This window comes from Achroia grisella, unplaced genomic scaffold (genome assembly GCF_030625045.1).
Source record: "Achroia grisella isolate CSIRO2021 unplaced genomic scaffold, CSIRO_AGI_Agris_v1 utg676, whole genome shotgun sequence".
NCBI lineage: Eukaryota > Metazoa > Arthropoda > Insecta > Lepidoptera > Pyralidae > Achroia > Achroia grisella.
The window spans coordinates 1,783,676-1,809,872 of NW_026712992.1; the positions used below are offsets into that span (position 1 = coordinate 1,783,676).

General features: G+C 31.4%; 1 protein-coding gene across 1 annotated transcript in view; it reads right to left on the minus strand.

Moving 5' to 3' along the window:
- The window catches only part of LOC131850023 (adipokinetic hormone/corazonin-related peptide receptor variant I-like), a 78,068-nt gene that overhangs the window by 40,474 nt on the left and 11,397 nt on the right, over nt 1–26,197 (minus strand). Inside the window, exon 2 of the mRNA XM_059200169.1 lies at nt 11,781–11,902. Within this exon, the coding sequence (XP_059056152.1) occupies nt 11,781–11,902 (122 nt within the window). The remainder of the gene's footprint in view (nt 1–11,780; nt 11,903–26,197) is intronic.

A 26,197-nucleotide genomic window follows, 5' to 3' on the forward strand; every position in this document is an offset into this window, starting at 1 on the left:
CCTTGTAAACAGCGGTGGGGAGATAGGCCAAATAGGAATAAAAAAACCATCATACTTATGAATACAAATGTAAGTGTCGTGCTAGAATCGAACCCGCGACCATCGGATGTAACGCGATGTACTAAACCGCTAAACCAAGGAAGTCGACAATATTTATAACTACATAGATTTAATATTCTCAAGTGCACATCTCAAGATCTATTGGGTCTACGTTAATAGAATTTATTTCGTGAATATTATTAATTCATTAGTGGTAATGAATTTGTACCCCTGAATATTAATCAGCTCTATATTAGAAGTCAAAGTTGGCTTCGAGTGGGTTTAAATTTGATTTACTAAATGCAATAAAGGTAAGTGTTGTAACAATTTCCTTACAGCAGCCTTGAGAAAATCGTGACCTAGTTTTAGTTTAAAACGATTGTGAGATCAAATCCGACCGACATTAAAAACTTCAGAAATAGATTTTCAATTCAATTTTATATTACATTTCTTACTAACTCTCCAATAATGTATAACACTGGTAACTAATAAACTTAAACAGTAAATTTTAAGTCATGCCCTGCGCTGCCACACTGCACTGTAATGGACAACATAACTGCCTAATTAATTTAAAAAATGGGATAAAGTTCAATTGCCAGGTCCGAATTAAGTATTTGCGATATATTTTTTTAATTTATTAGAACTGACAAACTGTAATACAACATTATATAGACAATACAGGTGACAAGGTTGTATATATACAAATGTATTACCAATGACATTTATCACAGTTTTCTAAGAAAAAAAAATATGTATTAAAAATAAATCAGTTGACTATGCCTGTCTACTATATATAGAGATATATGACCATTCTGACTACACTAACGTGATAATATGACTCGTTCCTTCCGTGCTGAATATACATGTTTAATCTAACGATACTTAGACGATTTAGTACAAACCTAAAAACGCTACTTCTAGCGTATACTAATTTGTCTACGTCTGTCTCACCTATTTCAATCGCCTAGCATTGTACGCTGTTTCAGTTGAATGGTGAGATATGGCAGTGAAATTGCAGGTTATGATATCTTAGTCCTCCGAAATGGAAACCCATGATGTTAAGTTTTGACGTGACATCCGTAATGCTACATATGTTTGTAAGCGTCTTTTTCCACTTAGCATAAGGTCACCAAATTTCGATATCGATGAAAAAAACATATCTGATGTAAAATTACATTCGTCCGCTTGTTTTCCTATGTACAAAAAAATACGTATTTTCATTACAAAATAGATTGTAATATACGCAGAAAATAAGCTAATTGTGAACTTATACTTGGTAATAAAATCGAGTGGATCGTTCTAAATGTTTTTCATATTAAAAGTAGGTAATTATTTTTTAAAGTACGTATTATTTTTCGTAACTTACTAAGCCGCTTTTAATGATACACGTGTTGTAGCTGTAATCTCATTATAATGTATATTAAAAGCACTTAATAACATACATATATGTTATCATCTGATCTGTGAAAAGAATGTGTTGCGAAGTACTTAACCTTTTTTTCAATAATATTGCTAATAAGAAGCCAATTAAGAGGTGCTCATCTTATGGAAATTCGTAAATAAATTTTATAATAAGAAGTTAAAACAATTACCTACTCGAATTTCTGAATGATTTACTGCAAATCTAGTAAAGTCTTTATTTAGGTTTACTAAGAATTGTTATTAGTATTTACCGAAACTACATTTATATATAGTAGTAGATCTAAGTGTAACAACATATTTTTCACAATTAAACACCGCAAACCATAAACAATCTGTTTTTATCCATCAAAAATGGATAAAAACAGATTGTTTTTATCCATTTCCTACAAACTGTAGCAATGATTTAATGAAAAGAGATGAAAGTGTTTAACAGAAAGTGAACACTATTTGAATTGACGAAAACGAATTTTTCGACGTCAGATGGTATCAATCTATTCATATCATATATCAATCAACTAATTCGAGAGGTTGATACTGATATAAATGTTTATCAATTTTTCTTTGAATAACTAGGATTTCTAGTACTTAAAAATAATGGAATACCATTTTTAGAATACATATTCTAATTGCGAATTCAAATTTCCTTCGAAAGAAAGGACCATTATTAGTAGAGCTACTTAAATTATTGTATGTACTTACTGATAGTATAAAAAATCAATACAAAGTATTGCTTTTTTAAAGCATTAAACGATCACTACATTTATCAAACATTATTTTGTGTGGCTATTTATAGAACGTAAGGATAATACCTACGATTGATCGATTCATAATCTCGTGATTGGTTTCTAAATTTATTTATACACAGACAAGTCTCTGCGGTATTCAATCTTAAACATATTTTGATTGTATTTTTACTGGCATGACATGATAAAAAAAATTGTTTGAATAATAATCATCTTTATTTGTCAAAAATAATAAACTATTACAATTGCTGTTTATAATAAATTAACATTTACAGTAAATTTGCACAATAACGACGACTATAGCATTTAGGTTAGAAACTGTTCTCTACTAACCAAGGAAAAATTTGACTATAGCAAAAATACAAACTAAAAAATTACTCATTAAAAAAATCAAAATTCAACGATCACAATGTATTATTTATTAAATCATCAATCAATATTATCAAATCATGCTCCTGTACCCTGTAATTTCACCACTACATCGCAAATTTCTACCGGAACATAATTTGCAGGTGTTACATGTGTGACACAAATTTCTACCGGAACATAATTTGCAGGTGTTACATGTGTGACACAAATTTCTACCGGAACATAATTTGCAGGTATTACATGTGTGACACAAATTTCTACCGGAACATAATTTGCAGGTGTTACATGTGTGAAAAAAAAACTTTGTACAAAGTCTACCTCACTAGAGGTGTACTTAGAAAAAGTATTTATGGAAAGAGCTAAAACATATTATTTGTAATTGCACAGAGAAGATTTATAATGAGCGTCTCTAATATCGAACGATCGGAACTAAATTCCGGCGAGGTAACCTAAAAATATATTCCGAACCTTATCCCAATAAGATCCTAGATTTATACGGATTTACACAACTACCATACTAACGCCCCTCTTTGACACTTCAAACGTTTGTTGGTGAAATTCCAATTTCGGCCAAATACTTCAACTGCTTATATTTGGAAAACATCAAGCGAATATGTCGATGGACTAGCCTGATAGACAAGTTGCAAAATGTCGGTCGGTCGGTTAAATTTAAATTTTAAAAAGTGAGAAGAAAAGAGGATATTTTAAAATTCTCACATAAAAACGACCTTGCTTTTAAATATTATCGAAAATGAGAAGTAAAATATCAGGCCGATAAACCGTATCGATTCGACAGAATAATATAAAATCACGATATTATATAGAATTATATGTACTAGAACTTCGAAGTCAGTTCGAAAATAATAACAAAGAATGTATACTCGATTTTACCTAGATATTTATTAAATAAGTTAATGATAAAAAAACGATCGTCGACAAATAAAGTTGTATAAGAAAGAAAATAACAACTTCGTTATAATATATTTGTAATAAAACAATAATAAAGGCATTGTTAATATTTTTAAAATCTACGTTATTATTTTTACCGGTTTTTTTTTTATTGTGGGTTTGGGCTATTGTCAAGTGCTTGGTCCTGTAGCAGTGCGATTTACATAGATCTATTGTGCTCGCCCTTTTTCAGAGTTCGCTACCTAGTTCGTTACCTAGTACCCGTCAAGGACAAGAATTGAAGGATATTCTTAGGAGCGATGGTTTTTATCTTCTCAGGATAGAGTGTAAACTTTCCAAGAGAGATATGACGTTAATACATGAGTGGGCTACAACCACAAAGAATGTGTAGTAACGTTTCCTCTTCAGTTTTAGCAAAATCTGCAGATTCTCTAAGTACTTTTACTATATGTAGGTCTTTATTTAAAATGAGTAGTTTATGAATTAATGAAATATTATTTTCGGCATACCTTTTTATTTTCTTATTACGATGCTGTTAAGATGTGCCTAAGGTACGACATGGATATGACATCAACGAAGTGGACTTTGGTACGTCATCATCCAAATGTAAAAGTTCGAACAAGAGGTAGCTGTTTCTGACACAATGTGTCGCCGAAACATACGCTTTGTTAAATCCTGTCGTGATAAATAAATGAAGCTAAAAACGTTACCGACAACGTCAAACTCCCAATATTCACTTATTTAATAAGATCTTTTCCCTTTTCACTGTCAGTGGGAGCGACAGAAGTTTCTAGCATTTGTGCCAGTGTTTTGTCGTGCATAGGAGATATATTAGACTACCAAATGTTTAGGAAATCTGTACTAAAGTATAAAGTTGAAGGATTTGTTTTTTCGAACGCGTCAATCTCTAGTAACAGTAGGGTTTGAAAATATCTTTGTACTTTCTAGATCACAATCCGTACTAATATTATAAATGAAAACAGTGTCTACCCGTCTATCAATGTCTGTCGCCTGTCTGTTTGTTACCTTTTTGTGACTAAACGGTTGAATTTATCTTAAGTTTGAGGTGAAGAGAGATTGTATCACTAGGTTGAACATACAATATTATCTAACTTAATATGTAGATATATTTATCCAGCTTAAACATAAAAAGTAGATGAATTCGTTAGTAACAAATTCCAAAAATCAGACTAAATACTTTTTTCCATTTAATTGGAATAGCAAACAAGCATACGGCCCATCTGAGTAACTGAGAGTAAAACAGAGCACGGCTATTTGTCAATCATTATATTCGCTAGTTTCTGGTAAGCTGATAAACTTGAGCTCCAGCTCAATATGTTATATCGTAGTAAACCAAAGTGATTGGGATTCAATTCTCACGGAAAATATATATAAACACGTGAATTCACACGAATTGACAATTCGTGGAATTTCCAAGAAAAGAAAATATTGTTTCCTTTCTAGAGCGTTTCTATACAACTATTGCAATTCTTTTGGATTTTTCTTCGATAATTTCAGAGTTAAAATATAGAAATAGTAACAGTCTAAAAATTTTTGTATATAATTATTCACTGATATTAAACTAATTGTTCAAATTTACATGAGGGCGTCGGTGATCTATCGGTTTATGTTCCTCATATTATGTGTATGTAAAAATGTTCGTGACTATAATTATATGTGTTTTAAAAATATACTTAGGTATCTCTGTCAGTTGTTAAGTACCCAACACAAGTTTTGATTAACTTGGAATTAGATGATGTTGCGTGAATTATATTAGGTTATATTATTATATATTATGTTTATTATTACGATTTTTACGACCTATGTTGTGAAGCAGTTATGCATCCTACTTTATTTTCTAAACAATGTATCAAGAATTAAATTACTAGGTATTGCCCGAGGCAATATAGGCGTACTTGACAGCTTAAGTTCAAACTTACAAAATCTCTTTTATTATAAAGTAAACCAATATTCTAAATTTCAACTGATTTAATTTTTGTACGTGCATTAATAATTAGTTAGGATAAACTTTTTTATAGGTATTATTATTGTTGGCAGTTATTAAGACGCAGTTTAATACACGTAGAGGTTTTTTATTTAATTTATGAATACATATGATACGTAGAACAAAATCTTTTATATAAGGGAGAACTGGAACAGAGAGAGTATATTTTTTATTACATCCGTATCCGGTACAAATTAATAACATATATTGACATAAAATATAAATAAAGTTAGTAAAAAATGTATAGCAACACATTTTGCACTAAATTCGAAAGGTATAAATAGAAGAAGGTTACGACCTTCTTCACCCCAGATTCTAGATATTTGTATACCAATTTCTTAATTCAATGTATGTACCTTCTTCGCGAATAGCTGTTAGTATTTTTTTTTAATGATTTTAAGAATTTGAAATATGGAACATCGAACTTGGATCAACTATATTATGTTTCTCTATGTATACACTTACGAGAAGTATACACTCTTTCAGACAGTAACAAATAAACAAATTTATATTGACAGTCATAATATTACAACTAATTTATTTAAGTAGACTATAAGATGACATAATTGTATCCGACGCTAAAGCACTTGTAGATTTGCCGAAAATTCGTCCTCGTGTAGCGTATTACGATTTCAATCAAATTAAATAATAGACAATCTTGTTAATTAACTATACATTGGAACGTGTGGAAGGTAATTCCTAGTAATATATTAAAATAAACATGTACATGAGTATGTAGCAAGAAACATAAATAATTGAAGATGTTGCTGTTTTGGTAAACGGGGCAAACGATTTCCATACATATTACTAAGTACTTTTGGATTCAAAATGACTAAGACCTTATTTTTTCTGTGTCTTGATTTCATATTGTTAATGAAATTGCGCGGCCACTGGATAAATAAGAACCTTTTTTTTGTAAAAGGCAAACGAGCTGACTGGTCCGTGTGATAGTATGAATGAACAGCACACCACATACATCGCGACATCATGTGACGCCCATGATACTACTCAGACCTTGCTATTTCGGAGGATTAAGATGTCATATCAGTTGCTTAAAACGTTTTTTTAACGACCTAATATCATCCTGCATTCGAAACTCCGATTACAAAGCTAGCTAGTTGACGCCTGAAATAAGTGACATTGAGGTCCTCACGGCGACGACTTTTTACTAACTTTTACTCTGGCTGTCCACCAGCACCAGATTAGAGACAAAGCGTATGTATGTAGTTACGAATTACTTACAATCTAATACATAAAATCAACAGTATATTTTTAGAGAATGCCATTGACAGGTGTTACGGAAGGACTGTATTAAGGCTGGTTTAAAATGAAAATAAGTGACAAAAATATAAAGAACAATCAATATGGCATAACAAAACAAACGGTATATAAAAACAAAACTTCAAAATATAAAATTCAAATGTATATAAAAAACATAAAAACTATCAAAAAGGTTGCCATCGGCAACAACAGGTTTTTCTTTTTCTTATTTTTCAGAGACTTAACAAAAAAACAAACGTCATGACAAAGATTAGAGGTAAGTTTAATAGGACAAATCAAATTGAGTAAATGATATATTTACTATATTTTTGTTGCTCTATTACCCAATATTTTTTTGCCAAAAGCATTATAGCATTATGTTTCCCAATAGTTCAACATTTATAAATCCAATAAAATAAAGAAAATATATAAAAAATCTATCATATTTCCCTTTACTTATTTATTAACATAATAACCATTAAATGTAATACTATCCATTCGATCAGAAAAAGCCGTTCACATCTAGTGAATTTAATGAAATTCTTATCAGCAAGCGTCAGAAATTTCAGTCGAAACTTTAGATTTGTCACTTCATAGTAGACCCCCTAGAGCCCTTTTACAAAAGTTCGTCGCCTAAATGAGCCCGGTCGGGAGTCTGGCCTCATTTAGAAGATTAATGTGCTCAACTATAAATCCTTTGAAGGTTGTCAATGTAAGACGAGTCATATAATGTTGTTAATATTTATAAAAGTATCAGTCTATTGAAAATCATACTTTTTTGACAACAACCGTCGCCTATATAGCTAGACAATACCACGGATATCAAAAACAATCGTTGCCATTCTGGAAAAATTAAACATTTGATTTTTTTTTAAATCCATACACAGATATATGTATATTAATATATTTTTAGTGTACTTACTAGATACATACATATATAAAACAACCAGAGTGATACAAACAATCATACTCATAAATACAAATATTTATAACGTGCGAGGATGCGAACATGCGACCACCAGAAGAAGTACTATATCGCAAGACCAACGAAGTCGTCATATATATAAAAATAAAAAATAATTATAAAAATTATGTATGTAAATAGTTCATAGATGCACGAATGACACAGTTTAATATCACATTGACAGATATATCTGATCGAAATCGAACCTGCATATGCAAATGGTCGTATACATAGGCACAAAAATAATGCATACATAAAAATACTTATACTGGCTTGATTAAACCAACAAGTCAAGTCTTCCAATTTGTCTGAATTAAACAAATCGATCTGATCAATCAGCAAATGTATAGACAGAGCATGCTACTGATAACTATGGTCAAATGCATTGCATATACAGAACTGAAATGTTAGTTCATATGTTCTCAACTTGCCGAGTTACATTTAACACATTTGGCACACTGAACTATAGCTTTAGTTTGCATCTCTCTGATTACTTTAGTTTGTTATCGGTGTTTCCCACCAAAAAGTTGGTCGGAAATTTAAATTGACAAAGTTTCTCGTATTGGCAAGAGTCTGTCATACGGTATTAATGTTCTAAAAATAGGGTTAATATTCTGTCTATAAAAATCAATTCCAATAATAGATAATTTTTACGAATAAATTTACAAAATTATCGTATATAACGATTTTATTATAATATGAAATTAATAATTAATATTCTGTCAGATAATTCCTAATTATATACATAACTGTAATTTCCCCACAAATAATCATCAAAATCGACTCAATAAACCGACTTAGTAAAACTGACATTAGTTTTGATATTCATTCATTTGATATGAATCGCATATTAAGACCCGCCAAATAAACTTTTATCTTTTGTATTTTGTGCACTAAAGTTACATATAATAATATGAACATGAAATAATGGCTTTAAATAGGTCAGAAAGTTTCATAGCAATTTATCATTTTACCTGAATAGACAAATTTATGGTAAGAAAGTTTCAAGAATTATAAATTAACTCCACAATACTACTTACAAATGATTTGTGATGCTGTTAAGATTATTCTTCAGTTAAGGCCTTAGGCTGTCTACTGCCTACGAAAATAAGGACATGGAAACATTTATTTATTTATTCTATAAGAACTCAGATATGTGACAGGGGTAAAATACCGGTAGGAAAAAAAATAAAATAAGAATGTAAAAATTTGACGGCTAAAATGTCCTACATGAATAAATGATTTTTGAATTTGAATTTGAATTTAGCCTCAAGGCTAGAACAGATCTCTCACTCAAGGATTCGCAATTGAGATATGCATGCAATCTCAATAGTTACGTAAGCTTATAAAGTTTTAATCTGACACTGAGGGACGAGCTTAGTAACTTTACATTCTCGCACTATATTAAGTTCATATATAACTACATTGTTTATAAAAGAGAGGTATAATATGGTTTACTACATCGACTAATGTCAAAAAACTAAACTTACGACTTCAATCTGACTGCTGATGTACCGGAGATGTATAAAAAACCTTTAGTGTCAAAATAATTCTGACTGGCTCTCCATTGAAAATAATCCGGTAAACGGCACCGGCAGGGTCGCCATCAGCATTGGCTTGTAATGTTACTAACGAGATATTGGCATGTGAAGTGTTGCGTTCACCATGACGTCAACAATTGACAGTGCCTATAACTATCCCCTTGGGATACGAGTCGTGATACTATATTGCGGTTTATTATTTATTTATTTATTGTTATATCACAAAAACCTAATACACATGGATACAGAGAAATATTATCACCTATACCTGTTCTGTATACATGAACAGAATCATAGACTTCACGTTATCAAAAGACGCTCGTAATACTACTCATGCCTTGCTATTCTGGAGGACTAAGATCTCATGCCTCCTCATTATCTACTTAATTAATATCACTACTTTTCACTTTACAATCAAAACACAGCTTACAAAGCAATTTGATTAGTGGTTGAAAATGTTAAACTGAGATAAGAATGCAGGCGACTCTTTTCAAAGTCTACCTTTTTTATTATTAGACATGCTTATAATTGTGAGGTTTCGATAATGGCAGAATATCAGGTTTTTATCAGCATATTACACGTTCGAGGGCGAAACAATAAACCGAGTTATGACAATTTTTATTACTGCGGCGCACACACGTTTCCAATTTTGTTAATCACATTGTTTATTTTATTTTTTATTATTGTTAATATTTTGTTTCCAGACTCATTATTGGCATGTGATGCGGAGATGTAAATACATATAATTCATTTCATGACACATACCACTGTACCAAGACAACTTACCGCTTACCGTCAGATAACCTGCTATTCCTATTACTTAAAAATACATTATCTTGACAATGAATTACTTTACAACAATAATAACAATTTATTTACCTAAACTGCATTAAACTTGGTACAATGTTGTAGGCTGGCTTTAAAAATATACTTTAATAAAATCTCAACAACGTCGTATTTAATTATTTTTAAAAAATCATTTGTAATGACTCCAATTTATATTGAGTGAATGTACTTGAGCTGTTGAATAAAACAAACAATTGCTACGTAACCCAAATCGAAATGGATTCTTTACTTCCCTAAAAGCGTAACTAAGTCCTATACTAACATAATCAGTGAGGTTGAAAACTGCGGTTATTTAATGATATATTTATAGAAAGAGTATACTCGAGCTAAGTATAGAATCAAAAGTTTCTACATAAAATATATGTCAAAGAAAGTTCCGAAATCTTATGACAACATTACAGGTGATAGTTTCGTAAGTTTGGTACGAAAGAGTGTTTACTATCAGTAATATTGGAGTAAGTAGAAAAAATATGACACTATTTATTTTCGTATATATTGAAGCATATAGTTACTTACATCATTCATATCCATTTATGTCAGTGATCACAATTTCTTGCTGTCACTGAATCAAATAAACTTGGATTCAATTAGGTACTTACCTACATAACGTATATCTACAGTTACAACCGTAAACATATCGAATTGAGATATTGAACCTTAGAGAGATAGACAAATATCAAAGGTACTAGTAGTCAGTATTATTATATATTTTTTTAGGAGCTGTACCCGCGACTCCGTCCGCAAGGAATTAAACTTTATTTTTCTAAAATAAAAGTAGCCTAAATAACTCCTTATTATATCATCTACCTGCCAATAAAAGTCCCGTCAAAATTGGTCCAGCTATTTCAGAGATTAGCCGGAACAAACAGACAAACAAAAATTGTAAAAAATGTTATTTTGGTGAAATGTACCGTATTTATATTCATAGGCATGTAGTAAAAAACGGTTATTTCAATATTACAAACAGACACTACAATGTTATTTATATGTATAGATATGTATGTAATCATTGATATATAGACATATATACCTTGTATTAGCGAACGTAGGTACATCTGCCTGACCTATTTCGATCGTCAATCATGTTTTGAAAGCTGTGTTATGGTTTCAACGATCAGATATGTCAATAAAATACAAGATAAGAAAACATAACTGTTGAGAAAGTCCTATAAAACAAAATTATATATATATATATATTATGTCACTTCACTGTCTTTACAACTACTATTAAAATATTTATCCCTTTATAAATTGACTACATATTTCTACAACAATAACATGGTCAGACAGTCAATCAGTCTGTCAGGAATGACAAGGCGTACATAACAACAAGATATCCCTGGTGATATTCATGTATGTAGCTAACGGTTTTCATTATATAAAGCGTTAATTTAACCAGTTATATAAAAAATGCATAGTACATAAAAGAAAATATATTTTCATTTCCATCATCTATACCAGTAATATTACAAAAAGATAAAGTTTATAAGGTTAGAGCTAATAACTACTGAACCAATTTGGAAGAAATTTTAATACTGGATAGCTCAGGAAGACTATGTAACATCGCACCAATAGAATCGGAACTGCAAAATGCTGAAAAATGTTGCAATAACGGAGAAAAAGTGGCACAAGAAGCCGCGCGGGTCAACTAGTTAAAAAAAACATTGTAAGTTTTCTCTTACCTATCTACAGATATGCAGACCAACACGTTAGACGATAAATACAGTCCAAATGCTCGTAGCACCAGAAAAAATTTACATGCGAGATTTCCTGCCAGCCACGCGTTGGTTGTCCGCCAACCAATCTGAAAAAATAAATGCATTTTATTATACTAGATATTATAAATAAAATAATAATAATATACCGTCACGAATGTTATCCCAGATAGAGTAATCAGAGGCGTTGTTAACTGTCGGTGTTACGGTAACCGGCGTAGTAACTCTTCATAATAATATGTCATGTCAATATTTCGCCCTTAGTTGGAATCTCAATCAAACATATACGGATATCAACTAAAGAAAGTAAAAGCTTTTTCCTCATCGTTTTAATTTGGTTGTTTTCAAGTAGAGATTTTCTGGTATCGATTAAAATTTAACTTAACTTATAAATAAAAAGAAATACGACCTACAATTGTACCTAAAAATATAAATTAATAATAAAAATACATAAGTATTGTTCTATAGTATATATTGGAATTTATTCAAGGAAAGGTTTCGTAGAAATATATGAAATCAGTATTCAGAATGGAAAATTAAATAAACTGTATAAAGGCTCGATGTCGTGGGTTGTAGGGATCGCAATGGTTTTTCTACGAGTTATTTCCTAGACAAAGCACATACTTTATATAACAATGTGAATTCTGATTATATTACTGTTATACTGTAATGTAGTTTTGCCTTCAGACGAAATAGTCTATTAAACTACACGAATTAAATAAAAAGGTAACATCGGAACAAGAGTGGGGAGCTCCCTGAATCGCCTTGTGTGTAGCGAAAACAGGACCAATTTCTAATACTATGCGCGTCGACCATTTCATATCCTTACTACTATTATAAATAAATATCTCATGACAATTAACGTAGCACTATCTAGTCCCGTGGTAAGCAGAGCTTGAGTTATGGATACCAGACAACAGATTTAAATACCTAGATTTTTTTAAATACATGCATGACATACGTAGAAAATACTTTGACCGATAGAAACAATCATACTCTAGAATATAAATGTTTGTACTATGCGAGGAATGGAACCAGCGACCATCGGAAGCAAAGCGGTGTACTAAACCGCTAGGCACCGAGGCTGTCGAATCTGATTCAATATTTCCTCTGATTTCAGCGTTGTGTGTAGGCCGTTTTACCTACCAGGTTTTCGAGCCAAAACACGAATGTTTACAATAATTCTAGTCCTTATATATTATTAATACATTTATGTAAGTTAATTAATGTAAAGACCTATATTACTACATTATATTATGGGGAAATATTTTGGGTATGCTAGCTAATGTTATGAATGAAGAAAATGAGTTTGTTTATTACGCTTTCATGCCTAACCTATTAAATCGTATATAATTAATTTCAGTATAGAGATAGCTGGAATTCTGTAAATTATTAGAAGCTTTAATCATTTCCAGAACAAAATTTTCGTAACTTTCGATGTTTAAAATTTTGTAGCATTATTCTTTATAACTAATATTTGAAATAATCAACATTAAGGCGGGCGAAATCGCTAGTAAACTGTAGTAATTATGTAACAATACTTATTAATATTAAGAAAGCGAAACTGTATCTATCTGTTTCTTTACCCTTTCGTGTACTAGTAGTTGCAAGGATCGTAATGAAATGTGTTTATCTTTTGTATCAAAAATAGATGCCATGAAACTTTATTTTAATCAATACACATACTAAAGTCAGTGTACATCCTTTTTCATCTTGTTTATCTTTTAGATTAGATCATATCTGTGATCGTTTTATATTCGCATATATGTTCATTTAGGTTGTCTATCAAAAGGCGGACTACGATAATATTGATATTCTCTAGACAGGCAACAGGTTGTTATTACAGATGTACCGTATAATTATTTGCCACCAATGTGACTACAAAACAATCCGACTTTATCTAGCACTAATAGTAGTAATACTAATAGTTTTAAAAAATGTAATACTGCGCTTTTTTTAAATTGCCAGTAATGACTATAAGAGTAGGTACAGAACAATGGAGTAGAATATTCCATCAATAAAATATCGACGGCAAATAGATTTCGTGACCGATTCTCAGTTAAGTCAATTTAGGACGAACTTTTTCCAATTAACTCGCGACTGTATATTCTGTAATGTCTCTGTATTCTTATGAAACATTCACATATTTCTATTTCTGGAACTAGAACCTGTTTTAGAAAGAAAATTTTTATAGTTTGTCAGAACTTTTTTCTAAGAAACATTTGCCTGATATTAATAAGTACCTACTAGAGGAAGATCGCAAAAAATGGTTTGCGTGGGCATCGTAGTCTCACCTATTTTAGTCGCTTAAAAACCTGCGATCTATGCTAAGTTTAGTTTGTTGGGTGCTATTATGTAGTATAAATATAGGATAAGAAACATGACATCTTAGCCATCTGGAATGGCAAAGCATGAGTTCTATCACGGTCATCATATAATTACGTATTTTACTACGATGGTGGCAAACAGGCATACGGCCCATCTGATAGCAAATGATTATTACCTATGGATGCTTGTAACACCTGGGGTGTTGCATGCTACGTGCGCATCCCAGCCTTAATATAATATCTATGCTGTTTATTTACATGTATAAGCGATAATCATGCTCTGAATGCATGTGTTTTATGATTTCAGTAGTGCTATTTATGTATATAGGCGACGCTTACCACTTACCAGTTACCATCAGATTGTTTATCATTCCCATTACATAAAAGAGATATACACCAACAGATATCGTAATTATTTCGTCATTCGAACATTGAATTTAGCTTTTTATCACCATATCATTCATAACGTAAAGAATCCTTACAAGTTAATATTCAAATATACTCAAATACGTTCAATATTGAATTGTATTTATTAGAATTCCTCAATTGTTTACTATTTATGAATATAATTTATATTTAAGAATAAATTAATAATAATTTTTTAATAATATATAAAGGCTTTGTGTAGTTTTTATATTAAAAGATGTTCGTCCATCAATTAATTCAAACATCACCTGTTATTGGTAGGTACCTTCATAAAGAAATTAACTGAATGTTCAATAATAATTTAACCTACAAATTAATAATAATAATAAATAAATAATATCAGAACAATTCAAACAGCACCATCTAGACCCAAGTTAAGCTATCTAAAGCTTGTATTATGTGTATTAAATACCTGATGCAAATATGTACATAGATACTTTTTATGTAAATATTTTACATAATATACATAGAAAACACCTATGAACTCATGAATACAAATGTTTACACCGTGCGAAGAATCGAACCCGCGACCGTCGGAAGTAAAGCGGTGTGCTAAACCGCTAGACCACCGCGGTCGTTAATAAGAAGCCGTTAACAAAAAAATATACAGTAAACAGTAAAAGATCTATATATTTCACATTAAAAAATAATAATATACAACTCTATATATATTCTCAAGGAGATATCCTTGGGAATATAGATAATCCCACAAAAACATATTCATATAACAACAAGTAAACAATACAATTATACATACACGCATATATATTTATATATATACACAGAAAAATTACAAAAATATATATTATATATAAAAACTAGCTGACACAGAAATTTTTATATACATTATAAATAAATAAAAATAAAATTTGTTGACAGGGTGTCAACAAATTTTATTTTTATTTAACCTTATTTTTTTTGACAAGTTTTTCTTGTCAAAAAAAAGGGTTAGGGGTGGATAACCTATCACTTATATGTAAGAAAAATAGATAGTAGCCGATTCTCAGACCTACTGAATATGCATATAACATTTCATAAAAATCCGTGAAGCCGTCGAAGGAGTAAAAAACTACACTATAACATGAGAATTTTATTATATTAGGTTTATGATTGTTAACATGGCCGACTCTCTCAGCATATGCCGTGGCAGCTAACTGTCGCGGTGCTAGTATTCCATGCCTACTACAAATGATATCACGTACAACTCGGTGTCTCTGTACCTTTGCCCTTCGATAGCAGTAAGGATCTCTCCACCGCTAGCGACAGATGACATTCAATGTGTCTAAAGATGCTAAATAGATAAATAACTTGAGACAATTCATTCAGCTTTAAAACTCAGCAAGGAGGTGTCGAGCAAGGATCGACGATCTGGTCAAGACCGCTGGGAGGCGTTTGATCGATGCGAGCAGCAGAAGACCGATCGTCGTCAAAACATTTGTGGGACGGATACTTCCGAGCCCAAATGATGATGATGATGACGACTGCTTGTGTCGGTGGTTTGTATTAGAGACATATTTAAAAACATTATTGTTTTAATTTAGAAAGCATACATTGAATTTAATAGAATACAAATATTATGCGAGAATCGAAAACTCGAATCTTCGAAAGTGCAGATTTGCCCAATAAAGCGAGTGTTTCCTCATTTGCTAGTTTATTCTTACTATCAAAAATTTATACACCAATGCCGACACAGTAAATTCACTGCACTACACGAAGACTCATACAATTTCCGGTCGCAATTTTTGTTTAATCAATCTTTCAGATTTCAATCTTCAAAAAGATAGCAAACGTCTTCCCGATTCCAGAAATATTTGTATTTCGATCGCCTCTTTTATCATTTTATGGATATTATGAATCTCCACTGATAAAACCTACCGTTGAATAAAACGTAGTCATAATTAAAAATATTGCAGCGAATAATGGAATAATAATTAAAAATAATGACCATAAAGGCACCATTAAAATGTATAATGGGCAAAGTAGCCTCCAAAATACTTTGCGTTACTCTGCTATATATCTATGTGTAAGAAATTATAATACGTTTTATATTTGATAGTTCTCTTCTTCCTAAATAAAGTTAGCTTAGATAGATAAATAGTTTACTTTATGTTATATATCTTATGTATAAAATTCTCGTGTCACAATGTTAGTTACCATACTCATCTGAAATGGCTTGACTGATGTTTATGAAATTTTATATGCATATTCAGGAGCTCAGACCTCCTGAATATGCATATATTTTTCTATGTTTTACACCACTAAGTGATAAGGGTTGTCCAACCCTAAAATTTATTTTATTCTGTACATATTTATTTTATAATGTGACATTAAAATATAGATACATACACAATTTTTCCTTCTACCATTATCCCATATTTTTTCAAAAGCGATTTTAATTTACATAGCTAAACAACTTTTTCAGGGTCAGCTAGTTATGACCTATATTTACGTTACGAAACAGTCAGTAAGTTTCTTTATTATATCTCTTGGCGTCTCAATGGCTAAACAAACCTACATAAACTTTGCTATACCTGTAGTACTTTTAACGGCGTAATAGGTTATGCAGGTTAACTCATTTATCTCGCTTACGCAGAGGATGTCGTGTAAAATCTAGTAGTAATTAATTTCATTTACGTACAGACTCTACAAACAGTTTACGTTGATACTTATTTTTAAACTTTCGCGTTTATTGCACAATATTCATATAGTTAAACGGGTTTTAAGGCGAATAATTTTATGTTAAGTCAAATCAGTACAACCAACCAACCAACCAACCTTCCAACAGTCGAAGCGTCGAAAAAAAACCATAAAATTCGTTTTAAAACCTATTTAACTATATTAATAAAGTTTGCATTAATAGCTGTAAATGCTTCAAATAGGTCTACGAGTTAATTTGTGCGACGAATAAATTTTGTTTAAATTAAAATCTTGACATATTTTCTATACTACATAATAAAGAAAATCACAATCAGTTATTCATTTAAAAATTTAAATTTATTAATATTCATTATTTTGTACATTACAATCTGAACGGCAACAAGCCACACTGTTACGATTTAGTTTCATGTTTCGAGTTACGAAAACGTTTAACATTCGGTAAAGTTATTCAATTTAATGAATAATTAACTAGAGATTGGATCTCTAATTGTTATACTCGTATACGACTGTGCATGTATGACTGTGCATGTTAATGATAAACTTTATAGTAATTAAATTCACGGCCTCGATGGCCTAGCTGTTTAGCATTCCGCTTTTCTTCCGATGGTCGCGGGTTCGATTCCTTGTAAAAACATTTGTGACACATGAGTATGATTGTTTATATCGAAATTATTCATATCAGTTATATAGGCTCATAATACAAACTCTGTTTACCATGGGATGCATGGCGCTCTATGAATTGTTATAAAAAATCGTTTTCTGAATTGATATTATGAATAAGAAAAATATTTTGTATATGGAATAGCAAACTTACGATCCGCCTGATGGTAAGTGGCAGACGTCCAGTCCCAAGGTAAGCACGCTTTATGTTATTACTACATAACTGATAAAAATACCTAAATACTTTTTTATTACATTAAATGTATCTTATTTGGAGGGGATATGGTATTACATTAATGAAAGGTAATGTACATTAATGAAAGATAAGAATGTCAGTATTAATAAAATAGTCTACATATTTCGCCGTTGTTTTGGCATGCAAAATTTCAGTAATAGAATTTTACACAATAATTAAAATATATGTCAAATTTAAGTAGGCAGGTAGATTACGATACATATTTTCGTTAATATTTTCATTTCTATTAATTTTATTTATGAATAATTACTCGTGTTGTGGGTTGTGGGGATCGCAATGGATTAGTAAATAATAACAATATAATAGATGACGACAATTCACACAACGCCATCTAGTCCCAAGTTAAGCAGATATACAGACTATAAGTACTAGATAACTGATACATTTTTTAAGTACATACATATAATAATAATAATAACCCCGGCCGACCTTTAGAGGAGAGATGAGAATTTATGTAAAATAATAATAATAAAAACTCTTTATTGTGCATAAAAAAAAACAAATAATTACAAAAAATAAAGAAAGTAAAATATGCGAACAAAAGGCGGCCTTATCGCTCAAAGCGATCTCTTTCAGACTACTGACTAACTCTTCTTATTATATATAGAAAACACCCTGATCGATACAAACAATCATACGTATATACACAAATGTTTGTACCGTGTGAGGATTCGAACCCGCAACCCGCAACGAGCTCGTCAAATATACAATAAGTCAATATATTTAGAAAGCAACCAGTTTAACACAAATAAGTAAAGCGGTGTGCTAAACTCCTAACGGTTTTAGACCAATTGTTATGTATGACAAAATTATTAGTTGATCCACCATTACGTAATGGTGAATCAACATTATTACGGTGGTATTCCAGCGCACATCGGAAAAGGATGAAAGCATTAAAACGAAATCAGTGAGTGCACTTGCACTAAGTGCATAGAGGCCTATAAGGCACTATTGTTTCCAGAGGGGATTATATTATGTACCTACATAATATAATCCCATACGGATATTTACATTATATATGAAACAATAGGATGAAATCAGGTCAATTCCATTACTGACGGCCTCGATAGTCTAGCTGTTTAGCACACCGCCTTACATCTTATGTTCACGGGTTCGATTTCTTGCACGGTACAAACATTGTATTTATAAGTATGCTTGTTAGTTTGGTTTGGGAATTATCTATGTAGTTTGTATACATTTAGAAAAAAAATTAAGTATTTATATCAGTTGTTTAGTACCATTAAAATAATTTCCACTTAGATTGACACTAGATGGCGCTGTGTAAATTTTCCTGGATTATCATTTTTCTTACGCTAATGAATTAATTATTTAATTAATATTTTGGACTGAATCGCCGATGGTGGAAACACCCATACAATACAAATATGAATCCATACGGTGGCTGCAGACTCACATCCTGTCACGCGAATCTTACTAATATTATGTAATATTATGTTATCTGTGCTAATATTATAAACGTGAAAGCTTGTGAGTATGGATCTATAGATGTTTGTTATTCTTTCACGCAAAGACTGCTGAACCGATTTGATTATTTTTTTAAAGTAATATAGGTACATCAGATTAGCACATAGGTTACAAATATCTATCATGTGAAACCGTGGGCATAGCTAGTTTCAAATATTTCAAACGTGGGTATGTGAAGTGTCCTGTTAATTCAGTTGACAGTGCCTTTGTCTAATTTTAATTAAGATAATATTAGTATAATAAATTTGAAAGTTATACTTTCTACTTTTCGTCTGTCTGTCTGTTACCTAATAAACGTCAACTTAATGAAATTAAATTTAATATGGATATTGATTGTATCACGAGATTGATCCTAGGCCATCTTTTATTTCAAAAAAGCAGACGAAATCGCGGGTTTTAGTTAGTTTAAAATAACTAAGGAACATGTTCTAAATTTAAATTAAACCGGAATTAGAGTTCACTGGCATCAAATGCGGGGTTATTATAATAATCCACAAACGGTGACATGTCCTTGCATCTTATCATATTAATATCTCAGCCACGTATCGTGTTCCTCCATACCATGATTGATCTGAGGTATAGTTACTTTCTGAGTTCTCCGGGACTATACTTCGATGTTATTGAGATTTATTTAATTGGGGTGTTTGGGCTATTATCAGTTGCTAAGACCTGTAACACTACCACCTGTATTAATCTATTGTGCCCGCCCTTATTGAAATACCTAGATCCGTGAGGGACAAGAATTTAAGGATATTCTTGGAGCGATGATTTTAATCTGCTCAGAAGAGTCTAAAAGGGATATTTCGTTTATTCATGGGTGGGCCGCAACCACATATAACAGCGGTTTCTCTTCTGCTCCGCAAAATCTGCAGATTGATGTTAAGCTAAGCTAGGCCTAATTTCGCCATGTGCTTATTCAGCTTGCAGCGTCCAGTGAGGGCCCTAGTTATGATGCATGTATTGTTTTTACTCAAGAGTAATAGGCTATTGGAGTTTTGAAATACTTTCACAAAAACGGAATAACCTGGCTAGCCCTTCTAAAATACACTACAGTACATATTTAGATAATATGAAATATATATCTACCTATAGCTGTGTTAGTGTCAATATTTCAAATTTCAATATTTTTGCACCCTAAACGAAATTAGTTATTTTGTTTTATAATTAACTATTATTGTTTATTTTTAGATGTGTAATATCCATGGTTTAGCCATAAAAAGGTAACAAATGGACAGTTTTTTTTATGGGTGATTATGGAATGGTGTGCACGCCTGCGCTAACGGCTTTACGCTGGCGGGGCACCAATGAAAGATGATAAGATGAGCATGATGTCAGGTCAGTTAGCCCATCGTGACAAATTCACGAAGAATTTATCACGATGGTTTCCAGGGGGAACCCCGTGGAGGTCAACCTGACATGGTATATTGCTAGTAATGAGATCATCAGTCTCCATTACTAACATCCTCCTCCTCATCCTCTTTCCCCTCACAAATAGATAGTTTGGCGTTTTTGGCAGTATTTTAAGATAAGTTATTTTTCGAATTTTTTATATTATTGAGTATGATGGTATGTTAATACTGTGTTGGACTGTGTATAGGGCGTTGGGGTCGGTGCTACCAACGATGGTGGTAATTAAAGGCGCAACATATAAAGGTAATAGTATATTATAAAAATATATGTCGTAACAAACTATATAAGAAAGCAAGAGCAATAGAAGGTATAAGGAATAACAAAACCATAGCAACCAATATAAAACATAAATATTTAAAAATAGGGAATTGTCGTGCCAGCCAGCGTCACGAATGTAAGGAATCCTGTACAAGTACCGACTCTGTAAATGGTATACTTTACGCTGGTGACCGAGTAATGTAGACTCATGGTCACCAGCGTTGACTTCCCAAAGTACCTAAATGGTGTAATCACCATTTAGTCTGTCTTACACACGTACAAATTAATAGAGATTAATCTTTAGAAGCACTACCCATCAATATATCCAGACCAAGCCAATTAGAAAAGTTTATATTGTCCATGCCGTGTCACCGTAGTCCTACCGGGAATCGAACTAGAGATCTTGTTCAAAAACAGTGCAGCTACTGTTGGATTACATGGAGCCCATGTTTTACTAATACCCGGCTTATTGGAGAAACAGCATTTCATATAGAGGAAAATGTTTGAAATGTTGACAGCGGCTAAAATTAGATAATTTCGAAACTCACATTTCTATAAGCAGGTAATGTTGCTAAAATAAATTCAAAGGACTGTCTGAACTGCCTTTAAAGACGTGACAACAAATGGGATTTAAAACATTCAATATTTTTAGCTTGCAACAAAATTATAAAGAATATTTTACCAGTTTAAATAGTCTTAATTTTGTCTCTATATGTCACCACCTACATAATACTGTTATACCTACTACATACATACATACATACGTACTGTATTATATACACCAATTCAGTTTTTCAAGTACACTGTAACCTTGTGTTACTCAAATTGAATTTAGGTTGCCCAATGACCCGTCCCACCACGCCAGCATCTGTCTGGACGGTTAAGTGAGCATGACTGACTTATGACACTTGACGATATCACAACTAATCTTGCTAATTACTATACTATGTGAAAATTATGGTATATATACTATACATGTTACCAATTTTCCGACTACATGTGAGTACAGAGATTAATACAGTAATTCTTATAATTTTTGATAACAAATTAATAAAAATACTTGGAGAACGGAGATTTATTATTTAGAAAGAAGTGAAGTCGAAATAAAATTATTCAAATTTAAAATATCTTTATTCATGTAGGTCTATTACAGACTCTTATAATATAAGAATAGAACTATAAATGATGAATGCATTCATCCTATCATCATTTACCGTATATACGAAATGAGAACTCTGTAATCCTTAAAAGAAAACTAGGAATTATATTGAATCTATTAAAAACTTTGAATCTATACAAAAGCACCCAAATATTTCAACTAGACTCTATTATATTGATTTCTTTCAATAATTCACTGCGCAGATTTCAGTGTAATCCGCTTCATTAAACTATCAGTTCACCACTATTTGCAATGTTGTCTAGGTTCCTTTAAGATTAAATTGAATTTTTAAATTCACTAATTCAATTCATAAGTCTCAAAAATCTAATTTAAAAGACATCGACTCTAAGCCAGATAAATATAAGTAGATAAGATTCATATGTATAATATAGCTATTTGTAAGTATATTAACATTATATTAGGTACTGTACATACTAACGTATTAGTACTATTGGTATCCAGTGGAAGTTTATCAGAAGTAAATTTTTAAAAGCTATCTGGGTGGAAAATTTGTCTTAACTGTTACAGCCGCCAAGCAACTAGTTTTGTAACCTATGTTTCGATTATAGGATCAGATAAAGCACTACTTCTCTGATCCTATAATTTGTCTCAAAATCTGATCCTAGAATATCTGATCCTATAATTTACTTACTACTAGAGTCGAGGTAGAATGCTAACGCGACTTCGTGAATTTCGTCCGGCAAGACACCGCATAGTTTTTATTAGGTAAGAATCTTACATGCGACGAAAGGGTTTTCACCCCTACGGCGGTTTTTGAAGATTTTTCACACGAAAAAAAGTCAGTGAAATTACAGGATAAGAGTAATAACATCTTAGTTCTCTGAAATGGCAACACATGAATGATATTATGGGTGTGTTATAATAATATGATATATGTAGTGCTGTTCATATATATAAACAATTACCGCGGTGGGTCGTAATCTTGTTTGTCATTTTAATATCATACACAATAATACCCAGGTGCTATAATGGTAGTTAGGTATTCATTTAAAGATTAAAGGTAACAAACAGATGCATCCACTGACGTCAGCTAAATAAATGCTGTCCCGACGTAGATTAATGGAATTTATTGATCGTAAACTGTGATGCACAGAGGAACAATAGATAGGTACGTGCATTAACTTTATTATATTAGTAGAAGGTAGAACAATACACTGAGATATGGCCACTTTGTAAACTATTCTGTACTTTATGTTATTACTACAAAGTCTACATTCACTTATCTTTATTATTTTCTTATTATATTCTTATGTACAAGAAGTGGAAGTAAATGTTTTATATAGACATACAAAGATATAAACTGGTAACCAGTCTTGGATTCATCATACGCTTCTTGTATAACTTGGATCAAATAATTGAGGTTTTAGTTGGAATAAATTATTTTCTAGTATGTCGAAATGAATTTTTAAATGTGTGTAACGAATTAACTAATAATGTATTGGCATTATTAGTTCATTCGTTTCACACATATATAAATTCAAATATTTCCTCTTTATGATATTAATATAGATATCTAGTATGAATATATAAATAAAACAATAAATTTTCTACTCATGCCAAATTTTCTTGCAATCGCTGAATAAATAGTCACAGTTTTTTTCTTTTTCGTGTTGTCAAGAAGAAGACATACAAGTTTCTATTCATATTTTTATCAAAACTAAATAGCGTAAACTATATAAGCATTGAACCTGAAATCTTTCAGGTCATACTCAGTGTAGGTACTACTCGTAAATTCCATACACGCTTCGGTAAATGAAATCCCTTTATTCACACAAATATACATAGGAATTCAATAAAGTCACTTTAAAGTACAAATGGGAATGGCCTTTTCACTTGCCAATGACACAAATATTTGGGTCACATAACGAACAGCATTGCAATATACTTTAATATTTCAAGCTTTGTGTCAATTTACTAGGATATTAATTGACTTCTTCTTCCCGCACTGCCACATAGGATTCAAATATCCGATCAATAGTAGGCATGTCAAGTTTTGACACGACATCAAAAACTGAGAAAGCCTCTGGCTAACCCATCTGAAATAAGGGGCGTAAAAATATATTTTATATGAAATATAAATAAAATAAAGCGGTGCAATTTAATAGCAGATATTAGCATACAAATAAAGGAATAAAAATACAAACAATACAAAAGCTGTAATTTTATTTATACTAGGTGTGGCCTAGTAGACCACAATTAATTTAATATACAGCAAGACTCTAGACAAATAATATTAATCTATTCTCAATTTGATCACAGACTTTAACAATAAACAAAAAAGTATATATGTGTTACATACACTACTATGTATTATTTTATTGATTTTGTGTATTATTATGCATAAAAAAACATTAGCATTATGCACTGCTTCTCTATATAAACCATAAGTAGGTACTGGATATTTCATACTTCTCCGTCCACGCAATTTCTTAAAAAGGGGTACAAAGTTTTTGCTTCACATACATAAAGAGTTATTAATTCATTAATAAAATAATGCATGGTGTCGTATGGATACTTTATTTATTGTTGTCGTTTGTAACGACCATCGTATTGTGACCGTCCCCATTTACTCATTTGACCTAAACTTATTGTTAGGACCTATACTTATTAGGAGGTGTATACAACGCCTGAAATCCGTCTGGGCAATCAACGTAAACCGTTGTAATTGGTAATTTACCATCGCTGAAGCAATTCAAAGCCTTCGATACCCACTAGCAATAAAACCAAACCAACGAACATAACTAGAGCACCAAATTAATAAGGATTAAATGAATTTGAGATGTATTGAGCAATTATCTTCATGATGATATAAAACAAGTTAATGAAGACATTTTCTTTGATATACCAGTCGCACGCCCTGTCTATGCTCGGGTGTTTATAATTTTGGAAGTTGTATATGAACCCAGACAGGAGAACATTAGTGAAACAGTTACCCATTCATATTACTAGTATAAATGTAGTATTAAATACTACATAGCAAATGTTTACGTTTATGGACCTCGAGTTGTTATTTTATTATATAGTAACTTTTATACTACACTCCTTACTTGAGAAATCAATTTCCCATACAAAATTTCATGCTCTTTTTCACCCCTTCAAATTTTATTTCAAGTCCCAATCAATCTCTATAACAACATTATTGAAAAATGCCTTGCGTTCCCTTCGTTTATTGACCTAACTTTTCATATAAGAATCTGTTTATATTTAAGTGTACATAAAGAATGTTCTTGTATCCTTCCTATAACTTACATACAAAAGATTCCTCATTTGGAGAGTGCATGTCTTGGAATTCGGAAGTGTTTATTTCAAACAGCAGCAAATATGGTGATTATACAAAGCAACCCTTTGATCTAAAGTAATTCATGAAAACGCGGAAATATTAAATCCCTTTGAGAAATTCGGTAAATTCTAATAAAGAGATTTTGATTAATAAGTAATAATTAGTGAGAATGATATTCGAATGTAATAAACATTATTTATAACAGTATACAAAGGATTAGTATACCGCCGTACTTCCTATGGTCACGAGTTCAATTCTCGCAAGTATATTTAACTGATAATGACGGAAATATTTTAATGTTTTTCGTTAATAGTTTAAAATTTTGTATTGAAATGTAATGTCACGAAATATAGGATCCCTAACACCCCTTCTGCTCTTGTATAATTTGTTAAATAACACTGTTACAACCCCTTCCTTTCAATGTGTTACATAAAGCGTGATCTC